This window comes from Anolis carolinensis, chromosome 6, assembly GCF_035594765.1.
Source record: "Anolis carolinensis isolate JA03-04 chromosome 6, rAnoCar3.1.pri, whole genome shotgun sequence".
NCBI classification, from domain to species: domain Eukaryota; kingdom Metazoa; phylum Chordata; class Lepidosauria; order Squamata; family Dactyloidae; genus Anolis; species Anolis carolinensis.
In genome coordinates, this window is record NC_085846.1 from 86,148,464 (window position 1) to 86,165,868 (window position 17,405).

General features: G+C 38.8%; 1 protein-coding gene across 4 annotated transcripts in view; it reads right to left on the reverse strand.

The window, feature by feature from the left end:
* Positions 1 to 17,405, reverse strand: part of hdac9 (histone deacetylase 9) — a 511,618-nt gene that overhangs the window by 153,236 nt on the left and 340,977 nt on the right. For all 4 annotated transcript variants that reach the window (XM_062957772.1, XM_062957771.1, XM_062957774.1 and 1 more), the window contains 3 exons: positions 12,069 to 12,249; positions 7,302 to 7,435; positions 2,385 to 2,505 (listed from right to left, as the gene is read on the reverse strand). In XM_062957772.1, the coding sequence (XP_062813842.1) occupies positions 2,385 to 2,505; positions 7,302 to 7,435; positions 12,069 to 12,249 (436 nt within the window). The remainder of the gene's footprint in view (positions 1 to 2,384; positions 2,506 to 7,301; positions 7,436 to 12,068; positions 12,250 to 17,405) is intronic.

A 17,405-nucleotide genomic window follows, 5' to 3' on the forward strand; every position in this document is an offset into this window, starting at 1 on the left:
ATTATAGGATAAGGCACAAGAATCACAGATCCTGTAGAGTCAGCCCCTGCTCTGTCCTAGCAGGGAGAACATTGTACAGTGAAGAAATGATCCAAACAAGATAGATCTACACAATCTTTTTGGCAGAGTTAATAGTCTTTGGAAACTGGCAAAATAATGAGTACAATCTTGGTTTCTCTGCATTGTGTCAAGAAACCCCAATCTTCTAAAATATATTCTCATTATCTGTTTAGTACTGTGGCTGACTTTGTAATGCACAATATTTCCAGTTTGTTGCAAGCTTATAGCATGATGATCTTGTGCCAGTGTTTGTCAATGCACATACATTGCATTATGTACAAGTTAATCAGAAGCAGGAAAGGTCTGAAGGTCTTTAGTGGTTTCCATTATCATCACCGTCAGGCCAGTAGTGATTCTGGAAAAGAGCATGAAAAGGATGCCCTGGAGCTGTAATATATTCACACATACAGTGCGCATTCCTTATGTGTCCGATCTACTTAAAATGAAGCATTACCCACTGAGATGGCCTGATGCACAATTTTAGCAGTTATTACTTTGCCATTATCAGGAGTAGAGCGGGACAGAAACCCCAAACAGAAAATAATCCTGAATTGTCCTTATTGAAGGAATTATTATGGTGCCATTTTGGAAGCCATGATAAGTTCTGTTGTTTGGAATGGTGTATGGGCCATTGCAATTGTTCCTAGTTCCCTTATTATCTTTGCTTTCCAAAAGCTTTTACATATCCTTTGCTATTATTACTTGCTGCAATCCTACATAACCAGTTATGTTGTGTAACTTTGTGTATATAATGTAGGCACTAGAAATTCTATTTATTGAATTTTCTCTGGGCACAGCTGATGGCTGGCACAAAGTTAGGACAATCATGGCAAATGTGTTGGCACAACACTGAAAACTCTTTATCATACTGTGCTACATTTATATATTCAGTAGCTACAATTCAGAGGTGGGACTGACTTAACCTTCTAACAGTTGTTACTTCAGGGCCTCAGGGCCCCCTCAGCTCTAACACAACCAATGTTGAGGAATGATGGGAAGTGCAATCCAGCAACATCTAGAGCCCTGCACAATCCCATACCTACTACAAAAACCCGTACCAGGACATCCGTAGAGATACCAAGGTGCTTGTTTATAAAGCCATTGTCCTCCCAACCCTGCTCTATGCCTGCAAAACAAGGACGGTCTACAAACATCACACTAAACTCCTGGAGCGTTTCCATCAGCGTTGCCTCAGAAAATTCCTGCAAATCTCTTGGGAAGACAGGTGGACAAATGTCAGCGTGCTTGAGGAAGCAAAGACCACCAGCATTGAAGCGATGCTCCTACGCCATCAACTCCGCTGGACTGGCCACGTTGTCCGAATGCCCGATCACCGTCTTCCAAAGCAGCTACTCTACTCCAAACTCAAGAATGGGAAACATAATGTTGGTGGGCAGGAAAAGAGATTTAAAGATGGGCTCAAAGCCAACCTTTAAAACTGTGGCATAGACATTGAGAACTGGGAAGCCCTGGCCCTTGAGCGCTCTAATTGGAGGTCAGCTGTGACCAGCAGTGCTGCGGAGTTCGAAGAGGCACGAATGGAGGGCTTAAGGGAGAAACGTGCCAAGAGGAAGGCCCGTCAAGCCAACCCTGACCGGGACCGCCTTCCACCTGGAAACCGATGTCCTCACTGTGGGAGAACATGCGGATCAAGAATAGGTCTCTTCAGCCACCTACGGACACACTCCCAAGATACCAGAGATGGAAAACATTTGTCCTCGTTCTACGGGGGATCGCCTAAGTAAGTAAGTAAGTAAGTAAGTAACAAAAACCCATACTGGTTCAGGGATTTGGGTGTCAATAAATAGCACAATAGAAATGGTGCTGAAATCTTTAGGTAGCAGTTCCTTGCATTAATTTACCTTTCCCAACCACTTCCATCTGAGCACTGCCTGAAACAGGTTTCTTCACACTGCTATATGGTAGGGTTGATCTGGTGAAACAGGCCTAACACCATCCATTTGGGATATGGATCATATGTGATCCTTTATGGGAGTTTGCTCATCCTTTCACTAGACCATTCATTGCAATGTAGATGTGAATATCAAAAACAATTAATATCCATACATGATCATCAAAGAGAGATAGAGAGAGAAGGGGAGAGAGGGAAGGAGGGAGAGAGAGTGCTTTTACTGCTGGAACTTTTCCTAATCTATGTTGGCTGCTGCTTAAACATTTTATTTCCACAATGCATTGCCTTTGGAAAAAGTGATACTCGTTTTTGTTTTTTATGCTGCTTGCCAAGTATTTTAAACTGACACCAGCTATGACTAATGGCAGTGCTGGAATGTGCTGTTCTCAGTAGAATAGAACCCTTCACAGACCTAGGATTTTCCTGGGGTCCAGCTTCTGTCTGTTCAGGGAAATGGTGCCATACAGCAATGAATGATGTTCAGAATGGACCAGCTGTATTTCTTCCAAACTGGCTTTTCGACCTCGAATCCGCTGAAAGAAAGCAGCAGAGGTTTATACTATTCTACTGATAATAGACGGGGAGGGGAAAGAAAGCAAATCCAAAATAACATTTAATCGGATTAATCATGGGTAGTAATAATTGCATCATACAGGAATGTGACACCAAGTTTATTTGATACTATGCAAGAGAGTGAAAGCATGGGGACTTTTTACTCAACACATTGATCTCACAACAAAGCAAACATGTTAAAATAACACAGCACTTGACATACCAAACAATAAATGCATCCCATCCACCTCCAACTTGGTGAGTTGACATTTTATTTGAACCATACCATGATTAGGACACATGACATTTTCTGAATATTATTACACTTCAACTGCCACCAGCCCCAGTCAGCATGGCCAGTAGTGAGCAATTATAAATGTGAGAGCAGTATCTAGAGAAAGAAATATTCCCTATTTTGAACCTAAACATGATATTGTTCATATAACGGATGCCAGCATACCATACCATACATTCATACATGAAATTGAATGATGAACTGAGTCTTTTTTTAAAAAAAGTCTAACTAGCAGGAATGTATGTGTGTGTGTGTGAACTGATTCAAGGTAAATAAACAATAAAAGGTTGCCCCTCTGGACTGGGACTCCCTATGCCTGTGCTTTCACTTAAGAAAAAAACCCTATCCAAACAATGGGTGAATGAATGATGAACAAATGAATAAATGATGTGCCATTTAGTTTGGGCCTCAGATAAAACAAACAGAAGCAAATGCTTCATGAATATTTGTACAGGAAGACCATGTATTCATTTCATCGGGCATACTGACACATATCGATAGATAGCTACAGACCATGAGTAGGCAGCCTGCACTGTGGATGTCGTAAAGTGTGTATTTGGTTTTTCTGCATCTATCTGAATTATAAGCAGGACTACCATTCTCTATATGCCTACATCATCACAGCTCAATTGCTAACTTCTCCTAGGCTTAGAAGAATTGTTGTTTTTGTGGGCCTTCAAACTGTTTTTGACTTATGGTCAAAGGCAATGTTATCACAGGCTGTTCTTGGCAAGATTTGTTCAGAGGAGGGGTTGACTTTCCTTTCGCTAAAGTTTAAAGAGCATGGCTTGCCATAGAACACCCAGTGGGTTTCCATGGTTGAATGGGGATCCAGACCTTAGTCTTCAGAGTCATAGTTCAATGCTGAAGCACATATATCACTCTGGGTCTCCTTAGAACAGTGGTACTCAACCTGTGGGTCCCCAGATGTTTTGGCCTTTACCTCCCAGAAATCCTAAACGCTGATAAACCGGCTGGGATTTCTGGGAGTTGTAGGCCAAAACACCTGGGACCGCAGGTTGAGAGTCACTGCTTTAGAAGACTAGCCTACTCAAATTTAGTGCGAGAGGAGAGCCACTCTAAGGTATGTGATAGACCAAAACCACCATCACCATTAAGGCTGCAGTGGATGGTCAGCAAGTTCCAATGTATGTTTACTTGTCTCCTATGTTTAGAACGTTTGCATTATGAAGAACAATTGTTCTCTGTTCCCTTGAGGGAAGCCAATGGGAGTAGATTTAAGGTGCTAAGGAAGAAAATGTAGAAAGGATACTAGCAAGACCAACAGAAGTTTGCTAAACCACCACCTCTGAAGAAATTATGAATGCGACAAAAGCAAACTGTTGTATTTGTGACTAGTTTTGAGTGTATTTTAGGGTGAAAACTTTCTCTCAAATGACATTAAAACATGTTTACAATGTAAGAGTATGAGACCGGGAGTCACAAGGGAGCTTGAGTGGCTGCATATTAAATTCCCGTGGGTTACAAGTTAACTATGAGCCACTCTTTGGCCCAGTTTTCAGGCCAGGAAAGATTTGGATCCACTACAGCTTCAGCTTCACTAGTATCACCTCTCTGCTATCTTGGGAATTCGGGGGTTTTTCCCCACTACTAAAAATCAAGACTGTTTTATATAAGGTTCTGGTAACAGGTTCTGTAATGTAATTGATGTTGTGTGAGCCAGAAGGAAACAACTTTCACAAAGATTTATAGTCCACACTTGTATTCCAACGCTAACATTTTTTTGTTTTCAAAGGCAAACAAACCTTTGGGGAAAGAGACCATTTCGGTGACTGTCAACAGACTGTCAGCTTGACCTAATGAATTGAATTTGTGTTTCCCCACTTAAATAATTCAAATATATTTCCTAACACTTGGACTAAGTCTCAAAATGGTCTCCAAAGGAAGTAATGGAAGCCTTTATTTTCTTTTCACAATTTTAAACTGGAACATACCCAAGAATGGAAAATGCAATTTTCACTATACAAAAGACTTATAACTTATGTTGAAACACCTTTATGCAGAAATCAGTTATTTATTTTAGTGATGGTGATATTTCCCCCTGAGAAATTTTGCTAATCTTATTAAAAACATTTAGGCTTCCACTATATATTCTCTGATATTTTGCCTGAGAAAAAATTCAAACCCAGTTCACATCCAAATGCTATTTAAAGTGAAATGTTAGATTTTATAACTTTATGTCAGTCCTTTGCATCCGAGGAGCTGGAATTTGAAGAGCTCCTGAAGAAAGTTGGTGGGCAACAGCCCTGTGCATTGAGTCCAGAATAATTTTCAAGAGTTTCCATAATAAAGTCAACTGTTGGCTTATTCCTCATTCCTCTGCTTTGTTCATGGGTTCTAAAATGTTATATCACCTTCCACCTTGGTGGAACCTCTGACCAACTTTTTTTTTTTTAGCTTAACAGTCTTAAAAAACTTCATGAGGAACAATGCTTGGAACATAGTTGCATAAAATCAAGAACACACTGTTACTTAGTGGAGACAATAAACTTCATAATGGTTCTTCTGGGGCTACTTTAAAAAACACTGATCTTGATAGGCCAGGTGATTGATAACATTCTTTCATTCTCCTAAACGTTATATGTATTTTCTTGAAGGAAGGGAAAAGGGATGTGGTATAATATAAATGTTTTTCCTGGAATGTGCTTCAGATGACTGCATAGCAAATCAATGAGGAAACCCCAGGTGGTTGGTACTGTAGAAGACCCCTTCATTTGCACTGAGTAAAAACTAATTGAAATATTTAAGAGGCTGGGGTAATTATTAGTCATTGTAGCACTTTTGTCTATTAACCCAGACACTCTGAAGTGCTATAAACTTGACTCTAGTTGAGGAGAGAAAAACAACAGATTGTCTGTTTGTAAAAAGACCTTTGGAATGATTTGTAGGCCAGCCCTGGATATGTTTACCCAGAACTAAGCCCCACTGAGTTCAATGGGACTTACTTCCTGGTGATTATGCTCAGGGCTTGTAACCCTTCTCCAATTATTTTTTTTAATGTTCAAAAGAGAGACTTGTACTGGAAGACTTGAAAAGGCAAATTGCAAATGATGTGTCCCAGAAGAAATAAACCACAAGAATAACAACATAACCATGATGTCCTAATAGAAGAATCCTTAGGGATGGGTGGCAATGCCAATAGCAAGGAAGAGGCATATGTATGCATTGCTCCCTGTGTGATTCTGCTTCTGAATACACAAGCTCACTCAGGGACATATCTGCCCTTAAGTCATGTGAAGCAACTGCCTCAGAGGTCAGAAGTTAGGGACCTTAGATCAATATAGGAGATTAGAATAAATTTGCTGATGTTTTCTCCATGGATTAACCATGGATATAGAAGATGCAGGTTTCTCAAAAAACAGTAAAACTGAGGAATCATTAAGACTAAATGTGTGTTTCCGTTCTCATGAGGACTATCTAATGCCTATGATTTTGCCCTATGTATTAAACCTCAGACATTCCGAGAATAGTACCTAAAAAATTCCCATCCTGTGGATAAAAATATTGTGAATTTCTGGATCAGGGTGCACATTTTTCTCCTCCCATGTGTGTTCCATTGCAACTGCCACCAGCAATAGTGTGGCGGTGTGAGTTGCAGCCTGACAAATCCAGAAGACCACAAATTGCCCATCTTGCTTGTTGCACCAGTACTTGAATGAACCAGGAGCATTCCCTTGGCTCAGGAAAAGTTGAACAGGAAAACAGCACAGGCATTAAAACTTTAACACTTATAATAAATAACTTTTTTGATTGTACATAAGGAATGTGGAAACATAAATCCTGGCTTCTTAATCCAACACCTATCATTTTACTCTTTCACAGACCACACAGTTCTTGTGGGAACACATATGTATGAACACTATGACAGCATGATGATTGGCCTAAAAGAAAATAAAAACATTTGAGTTTCGAAAAGTTACTTTCTAGAATTATAGCTATCGGAATCCCTTAGCAAGAACACCTATAAGTTTGCTTGGGGACCTTTAGAGTTGTAATCTAAAATCTAATCTTTTCAAACTCTGGATATATTTGATTCATGGCATTTATGCTGTGATGGGGTAATATTCTTATTAGATTCTTGAATGAAGTCTAATTAGCAGTGCTGTCTGCACCATCTTCTCTGCCTAATGATTATACACTTCCTTGCAGTTACTATTATAAGCAGTCTATCTAACCCATTTTAGTCTGTAGAAACTCACAATGAACTGCATCAGTTTATTTTTATCCCAAACAGAAGTTAAAATTAATCTAATTCTAGAAAATATAAGGCGATGCCTCACTTGTAGACACAATGGAATGAACAACAATTTGGACATACAGACGTCCCTTCACATTTGTGGTTTTGACGTCTGTTGAATTGATTATTCACAGATTTGATTTTAAATGTTCATATTAAGAATCTCTAGGTGACTGCATGATTAACTTCCTCTAGTCATGTTTTATGCCAACGACAGTGATTACCTCGCACTTGTTTAGTAACCCACTTTCTTGCAGCCTTGACCAGATGCTCTGTATTCTTCCCGCATGCTCTGGGTGGTTGCTGTAACCGCCACACATACACTGGTGTTTCAACATGAGGGCGTCATACACAATACCTTCAATACAAAAAACAAATATAAATAATGAAAAATGATACCTACACTATTATAAATGCTTCATAATAATTGGAACCAGCCTACCATTACACCACCTCAAAGCCAGCTGATATTGTGTTGTTGCTGTATTTTTACTGTTAGAAAAAGGAAAACTTGTTTGAAAGTCTCCCTCTCTCTCCTGGGCTATTTCACAGCTTGATGTAGATGGATGGAAGGATGCAATTTGCTACTAGTACAGAGAAGTATATTTAGCCAGTTCTAATCAGATTTAGTTATTCCAGTTGTACATCAAATGGAATGAGAGCCAAAATTTAAGCAACAATTAAAATACATGAATGTCTTTCAGTCTCTTTACATTTTCTTCAAAGCACAGGCAGAGTAGAATCTAGACCAGAATTCTTGTGAGGATATTAGATATAGCCTTCCTATAGACTATTAAGCTTACAGTCTTAGGTTTCCGCTATTGGAGATATAACAATTCATTTTTTGGTAGAAGACCAGTTTACTGTTTATGAGAAAGAGGAAAAAAGCCTGCAAATGTGGGGTGACTAATACCATATTTTGAAGCAACATAGTGCATGCTACCATCTAAAAAGAGGGAGCATTACATCTCAAGACTAAAATAATCTAACTCAACCACTGGTGTGTCCACTGAGGGATATGATGTTGGGTAAATACCATGGCCTTTATTCAAATTGCCCATCCACTGCATATGGCTGAAAGAAATGTACATAGTTGAGAAGTATTAGTGATTCTCTTAATTCAAAACAAGGTGCTTTTGGGATTTTTTAAATCCAAATTTATTCCAAAAGTACAAAATAGTAGTGAAAAACTTCTAGACAAGGTCTAGCATGTAAACAATGAGCAACAATAGCTTCCTCAGATGTAGCAGGGAATATGCTATAAGGTAGCATTTCCTGCCCATCAGACTCATGGTCACATCCAAAATGTTGACCTTTAATCTAAGAACCTCTGCATAGAAAGCTAATGAAATTATAAGAAACATTTCCAAAGGGCTGGGCAACATGGCATGAGCCTTTGAGAACTTTGCAGTGGTCAGACTGATGTGTGGAAGCAATCAATCTGCTTAACAAAAGCTAGTTTCACAGAATTCAAAACTCAGAAGATTCCTTTTGTTATGCATGCAATAGTAAGGACTTTTGTATTAAGATATGTAATGTGCCATGAACCCATTTTCATTGTCCATACCTCTGATAATAGATTGGCATATGTGAATATAATTCAGTCCAACAGTTTCTATTTCTAGATTTCCTTTGTAATAAGGACCACAACCTGTAAATCCCTTTCTGCCTGATCAAAAAAGTTGAAATTTTCTAATGTCAGATTTATGTCCATTAATATTCTTGTGTAACGACTGGACTATTTGTCCTATAGAAAGAATAAAATGTACTAAACTATATAACTGTTCAGAATAAGAATTTGGTCAAGTTCCCTTTTCCCCCTTACAGTTCCCATGAGCCCAATATGGCTCCTGGCCATTTTGGATAGAGATTTTGAGAAATGTAATCCAAAAAGGGAGGAAGGTTTACAATCTCTGATCAGAATGAAGTCTCAATAAGTTATGCTGAATTTATTCCAAAATAAATGTGCACAAGGCTGCAGATTTTGTGTTACTTTGTCCAAGGAATTAACAAAAAATAGCTTGGATCGCATCAAATATTGGGACCTGGGGCCCTGACATCAGAAGTCGGATTTTCAAATGGTCAAATATTCTCACCCTGAATGTCTGATTTAAAATGAAACCTGAATGTACTCCCCTCCCTTCCACTCACTTCAAATATCTAAATTGATTTAGGATGTGCAAATAATTCACTTCTGCAGCTGTGGGTCACACAGCACGTGTGCTACAGTACCACAACACAGCAATGAAGCTGCCTACTAAAAATAGGCCTGTGGATTCCCTAACTCAAGCCAGCCAATACTACCCCACCTCTGAAAAACTCCAGGCAGAAGAGACAACTGTTTTCAATTGCTGGCTGCTGTGGAATGTTAGTGGAAGATAATTACTCTGCTTGGAATGTTGTCTTCATTCAAGCCAATGGCAAAATTCCCCATTGAAACTGAAAGGGCTAAGATATTAACTTGCTGCTTCCCTTTCTATAGACTTTTTAAAAGGTTAAACAATTTTTCATTTAATTGTTCAGGTCATCATTTACTTGCACCTACATAGGACAGGATGAAAAATGGCCTTCAGAGACAAAAATGTGCTTATTTTGATGTATCAGTATATTATCCTTAAGGGACCAAGTGGGTGACAACTTATATGAACATTCATTGCAAATGTGGATAATACATGAAGTAGGAAAAAAATTCCAAGTTTCTCCTTCACTCACAGAGGTGCTGCCCAAGATATGTGTTCCATATTGCTTTCGGAAAATGGTCTGATTACATGGACAGACGTTATTTGTTCAAACTAAACTCCAAACAATGCAGCTGTTAACAAACACTGCCCTACATTTTCCCGTTGTCTTGGTTTATCTGCAGGGATGTAATTTTGGGAAAAGCAGGAGCTGAGGAACTCTGGAGTCTAGATTGGCAGGTTCAAGTGAACCAGATTAGGTACATGGGCTAATAATTTTCTCTCCGTTGGTGCACATGATACTAAACTAAATCTAGAGCTTGGAAACGTTCCTCTTTACAACTCTATGCTGACAGGTGGAGTGTACAAGATTTAGCCCAATGGAATAACTTTTCCGAGCTCTGATTTGATGGTCCCATCAACCAACTAGGTATAATAAATTTTCCTAGTTTATTTTATTTGTATAGTTTTCCATGGTTTAGAACATGGATATCAAAGTCATTTTCATTGAGGGATAAATCAGCCTTATGGTTGCTTTCAAAAGTTGTTGAATCCATGGATGGAGAAAGTCAATTATACATTTTTTTACATAGTATTAGGTGCTCTTTAGTTTTGGGATCCCTCAATGTTATTGAACAACTCCCATCAATTTTATCTGCCATGCAGACTGGGGATGATGGGAATTGCACTTTTGGCTCTCAGGTTTTGGAAAGTTAAAGGACATTTTAAAGTCAGACATCATATCCACAGTCTTTATCTAAATTGAAACCCCACTATCCTGACTAAACAGAACAAACAGCAGCCTTCCAGGTGTTACTGTATCACAACTCCCATCATGTCTAGTCCTGGTATCTAATGGTTAGGAATACATGAGTTGTAGTCCAGCATCTGGAGGGCCACATAAAATGACAAGGAAGGCCAAAATTGGCCTGGAGGCTTTGGGTTTGACACATGTGACCAGAAGAACACTCAAAAATTATCAACGACAATACCGTTGTTAAAAACAACACTACATTATATTCAACTATATTGAAATGTCAGTAATTCATAATATTGGCAATACTACAAGTAGCACAAGTTTTTGTTTTCAAAGACTTAATATCATATATATTAAACAGGCACAAACTTCAGTTAGCTCACAGATGACTTGGGAATCTGGGAATTATATAATTATATATAGTTCAATTCAACCCAAATACATCTCAAATATCATCCTTCATCATGAGCATTGCATAAAACGATTGTCAGTATTCCATCAATCCATTTCATTGCCACTGTAATCATGTTTAAGGAACTGTTATTTATGAAGTTTAGTGGTTTTTGGCTCACACCCCCTTTGAGGAGCTTTTCAAGAAAACCAAAGAAACCCAAAGCCCATCCAAAACGCTCTTTAATTCAAACACCATGTGTGCATTTTCATCTACAAGGAGCAGAAGTTCACGCCAATCATTCTTTGCTGATAGAATATGTCACTTCCCAGTGGGGATGAAAAGAACACTTGCACGGTTTCTTGTCAAAAGCAGGAAAGGTGACTCAACACATTGAGACACTGCCTTAAACCACTAAAATTTCTTGTATGGAATCCCTCTTTTTTGGTGAAAATTTATTAGTTTTTTTAAAAAAAATATTTTTCTGGACCAAAGCCATGTTTTGAGTGAACACACTGCTTTATATATAAAATAATGATTTTTGCATAAATGAATATTTGGGGGGGGGGGGGAATCCCAAAATGTTTTTCATCAAAAATGTCCAAAAACTCTTGTAATCTTATCCACTATAAAGAAAAGATGTGAAATGCTTCACTCCTGCATGGAAGCATGAGATGAATAAATATTTAAATCCTTACTTCCCAGGAATGGATCAGATCATTTGTGTTTCAATCATGGGTTTATTATTTGTCATGGTGAAGAACACCAGCATTTGCATTCGTTGACATCCCTACTGGAGGCTTATTGTAGACCCCAGAATTACAGACTCTGGTCATGGACTTCTGTTTCAATTTGGGGTTGATCTCAAGTAATGCAAAAATATAGCCAAAAAAGATTACTAAATGGTAAAAGGCTGGAGAACTCCACAAATGCACCTGTTGATTGACTGGAGGAGCCAGTCAACAGTACGAATTTATGTGTGGATATTATTGGCCACACTAGTTGACTTTAAGCTAATATAGCACCATAAAGTCCAGTAGGACTGAAAATAAAAATGAATGCATTGCTACAGCTTCAGGAGGCATGCATAGCATTTAAATCAATTAATCCTACATGAATTGTGCATTTACTCTGCCTATTAAGCAGAGTCTGTAGGGAATCCTACCAGTCATGCGGGTATGTTGCATGGGCTGATCCATTGCTGGAAAAGGCATTGCAGAAGTAGCCGGGGAAGACTGTGTCCTGGCAATAGGCTGACGTTTGTTGGATTGTGTCGTGCCAAATGCAGCCATCTGAGCCCGGTATGTTTCCAACTGCTGGATACGCTGATGCTCCAGGATCTCCTGCTGTTGGGAAAGAAGCACAGTAGATAGAAATATGACCTACATATCAACTAGTATGTGCAAACACAATGAAAATATGCACCCTTTTTAGTCCTTTTTTATTATGTATTTTCCTTTGAGAAAAATGTAACTACTCTAGCGAGCTGCCTACAACTGGAGTAAAAGATTTCTGTACACTGAAAAGAAAAGTGTACATGGAATCCATATCATTAAGAGAATTGCTCTTTCCCATTGAAACATTGATCACTTGACCCAGTTCCCACATATTCTAAGGAAGTTTCTAAATGTGCCAAAGACAACATTTGTTTACATTTGAATTCTAGTTCTAATCATTGTCAAGTAATATAGATTTAATGAAACAACTTTTCTGTCTTAAAAAAACTTTACATGGGGGAAGCTTGGCTTATACTAGGGTAATAAAATAACATGATTTAACCTGCTAAAGTCCATTCTTAATAAATCCCACTGTCTCCTAGCTTGGTGTGAACACCATTGCTGAAACATTGGCATTGAGACTTCAGTGACTCATCTACTTATGGGGCTTTCCAAATGATTAGGTACTTGCACAACAGACAATTGAGGTTTTGATTAATAAATCCAGATTGGGAGAAATATCTAATACAAAATATTCTTCATAAGACCAGAAAGCACCCTAATGTAAAGTGTTATAATCACATCTACTCATAATGCAGATGTCCTGGAATCCTGCCTTCACACACATTTATGGGGTCAGTAATTGTTGTGACACTCAGGAACATAGTTTGAAATCAGTATAAATTATGTGAAATAGAACAAAGAAAAAGCAAACCTCTCCCTTCACACATTTCTACAGCCCTTCTCACATTTCTGCAGGAACCTTCATATAGCACTTAAGGACCCATGTTTGCAAACCTGAGGCTCCTTTTCCTGCAGTTGTACAAAAAGCATCCTAATGAAATTGATTAAAGAAAAGGCCACTTAAAAACTTAGCGATATTATAAGTTCCTGCCTGGTATGCTGCATTGTTAGATTCTTCTAAAATTATTTATAGTATCAGTCAAAACCATCAGTGGACCATATAGAACAGTATCAACCCAAACCATTTGGTGGACCATATGGGACATGGAAGAAGTTGAAATGGCCATTACCAATCTAAAATTTTGGAAGGATTATTCAAGCTTCATCTCTCATTTGATCTCCAGCAGCAGCCTTATTTGTTCAGTACCTTTGTTCTTGTGAGCTATGGCACAACATCATTGAAAGTGCAGCCTCCTGCAAAGTGGCTGACGCTGTCAACAGACAAACAGCAAGTAGAGACTTTATCATTTAGCCTATGGGAACCAGTAGCACTCTAAATGTTGATGAACTATTATCCCTCCCCAGCGGTAAAAGCCATAAATGTATCTGGTCTCTTCGTTTTTCATTTCCTACTCTTCACATTTTTCCCTTTGGTCCATCCCAGATTATGAGAATGCTTGCTTTAAAACTTCAGCTGAAAATATGTGACTTCTTCTACTTCTCAATGCCAAATATTTTTACTGTGTTGTGTTAAAAAGCAAATATTACAATCAATGTTCTTATTTCACTGCCTTTTGAATGTTATTTTTGCTGTTATATGCAGTTTCATTTTTTACTTTCTTCAAATTTCAGGAAGCATATATTTCTAAAGAAAACTCAGGTTCACCCATTGGTTTCATAGTGTAAACCTCAGCTTATTCATATAAAATATAATGTTAAATTTTTCTCTCAATTCCCCAGCCTCTCTTTCCTAGTTGTTTAGGCTACTAGACTGACCCACTGATTATCAAAAAGCTTTCTGTGATTTCCCCCCTCTTTCTGCCTTGCAGCCTTTCTCCTCACTGACATGCTATATCAAATAGCTCCATCTGCAGTCATAGCCTCAAAAAGTCCACGAAAGTACACACAACTTGACAACGACAAAGCCTCAGTTGTGCTACAATCTGCTTCAGTGAATAATTTGAATAGGTGCTCTTGAAAAGAACAGTTAGTTTACTCATTATTCTGATCATTACTTATTACAGAAAGATAACTTGCTGACTTAATCATTGTAATAAGCTACTGTTGCTCTCACACCACTAGAAAGTACAGGAAAGTTATCTCAAGTGGTCAGTTCAGATCCTGCACCCTGGTAATTTTGAGAAAAAGTGTAAAAGACATTAAAAAGCAATCCCTCCCAGTTGTGAGAAGACTGTCACTCATATGACCCTCCTATTCTTCCCTGCTCTCATTTCTCTGGCTGAAGCCCTATCTATAATGTCACGTAATATGTGATAGCAAGCAATCACATTAGCTTGGGGTTTACAAACAATACAGACTAATGCAGATTAACCTGGGATAAACCTATTAATTTGAGTTTATCCTGGGTTAAAAAAAACACCAGCCAAGATCCAGATCTAGTGTTCCTTGGCAATGCTCTCCACTCCTGGAAGATCCAGATCTTTGCTGGTGCCCTGTCTCCACAGCCATTCTGCACTCCTCGGGTTCAGGTGGTCTGGGAAGGTGGGATGGCAGTCCCCTGTCCCACCCCCCCCCCAATTTAAGAAAAGGTCTCCTTACCTTCTCCAGCAGAGAAGGGGGGAAAACACTGATCTTTTCCGAGACCACATAAGCATGGGTGGGGATGTATTTCCATCCCCACCCTGTCAATGAGGCGGGGTTTTACTCCCTTGTGTGACCTCAAAATGTGGCATGAAGCAATATTTTAATGCCAGTTCATGCCACATCTTGTACTGTGTGGAAGTGGCCTGAGTCAAGAAACATGCCCAGGGAGACAGCCTGTTTGCATCCAAAAAAAGAGAGCAGTGTATTATAGTCATAGGCAAAAAAATATCTGTTCCAACTCATTTCTTTTAAAAAACGAATTAGTTACCTAATTCTCCATTGGAAGTTAGTAGAAATAAATTGAACCAAGTTGATGGACTGTTCCCTTTATTTCTTTTGCAGCCTTAGTCTGTAATTATTACTGCCATCTCTTTCCTGTGTTCCAAAGCCATGCTTGCTGAAAGATTCTCTAACTTGTAGCCCCTAAAAGTAACTTTCCCAAGTTCTGGCAAAGCCTGACAGTGAGACATTTGACACAAGTGTGTCCCAAATGTTAACAATCTCAATAGGACATGAAAAGATACCTTGATGAAACAGAGCGAGATAATAAATCCGGTTTTCAAACTCAGCTAAAATGGTCTTGGAAGTACTTTAATGTGTTCACCATTTCAGGCAGTGGAATCTTTGGGGGCAGGTTTGTCTGTGTGTAATGTGAGATCAGTCCTTGCCAGAGTGAGTTAATTTGGGGTTGGGCAGGGAGAAGTGGGGGTGTCTGTACTTGCTGACCTAGGTATAACTGGAGGATCAAATGTGGAAAATAAAATTAGGGCTGTGTTAGCACATACTATATTATAGGCTTCACAGTAAAGTTGTACTTTGCAGCTTCTAGTGTCTCCAACTGATTCTGAACCAAGGAAAGCAGAATATATTTTGAAACAATCATAGTAGCTGAGATAGGTGGAATTGTGTGATTGTACCAGAAAGATTAGTAGAAGTTAATGGATGCTCAAGATTTAACTTAACTTGGGAGAATGGGGGATGAAGAGAAGGTATAGTCCAAAAGGTTAAGATTTCTTTCAATGGTCCAACAAATTTCAAATCAAAGGAGGTGGATACTTTGGTACCCAAGTGACATCCTTAAAGAAGGATTGTGATGTATTGGGCCTCATCTTTTTAATGCCATTGCAGCCTTCCTTCCTTGGATTTCTTACCTAGGGGCACTGAATTCTTAGGAGCATACAATCAAAGTTGGTGATGAACTCAGCTGTTTGAATTGTTTGGATACTGTGAAATTAATGTGTCCAGACCTCTCTGTGCGTAACGTGGACTTAACTCTCCTTGAAGCCAAGATGACTTAACTGAGACTGTTGTACTTTGATCATATCATGAGAAGAGATGAGTCACTGGAAAAAGATGATAATGCTTGGTAAAGTGGAAGGCAATAGGAAAAGAAAAAGACTACAATCCATATGGATGGGCTCAATCTAGGAAGCCAGGGCTGCTGAGGCTAGAGCAACATGAAAGTTTCTCATTCATAGGCTGTCCGTAAGTCAGCATCAGTTTAAATATAGTTAACAACAAGAAAGCATGCACTGCCCCTTCATGACTTTGTAAAGTTGTATATCCTCTTACTGTCTGCCCTATGCCTGTTTCTGTATCTAGTACAGTTGAATAGGACACAGAAACAAGTACATGTCCTAAATAAACCAGATTTCAATAATGTTACTGTTTCAAAACTAATGATGCATTGATGCAAAAGCTGTAGTAAAAAATAGAGCCACTTAACATAATACAGTGTACTTGAATGAACATGATACTTGTGCAAGCAAACCACAAGTAAACTCAGTGACCTATATGGTATAACCATGGTATGATAGTTCTGCATGTGAACTATGCTACATTTTTTCCATCCTAGATTCCCTATTGAGCCACTGAAACACTTCCGTGGCAACAGAATACAAGAGAGATTCTATGTCTACTGTTAGGTGGATTTGTAATTGGTTAAGTGACCGAACTCAAAGGGAGATCACCAATGGTTCCTCCTCATCCTGAAAAGTAGTGACTAGTGGAGTATCGCAGGGTTCGGTCCTTGGTCCAGTTCTATTCAACATCTTTATTAATGACTTGGATGAAGGTTTAGAGGGCATGCATATCAAGTTTTCAGATGACCCAAAATTAGGAGGGATAGAGTTGTTGTATGTCTTTCGGGCTGTGTGGCCATGTTCCAGAAGCATTCTCTCCTGACGTTTCGCCCACATCTATGGCAGGCATTCTCAGAGGTTGTGAGGTATGGATAAACTAAGTAAGGAAAGGAAAGGAGGGATAGCTTACTCTAGAAGACAGGATCAGAATTCAAAAAAACCTGAACAGATTAGAGAATTGAAGCTCAATGAAGCATACTTCTGTGTCGGCATCGATAGGATTATGCTGTTGATCTGCTTTAAAGCCAGGATATATATTTCACTTTTAAAAATCACCTTTATGGGGGTGGAGAGAATTGTGCTTTTGCAGAACTGGAATGTGATCTTGAACTAGGATTATTTTCTAGAACTACTTTTCAAGAAATTAATCTGGACAGTATTTTTGCAGAAGAATGCTAATATACCATGCAAATATTA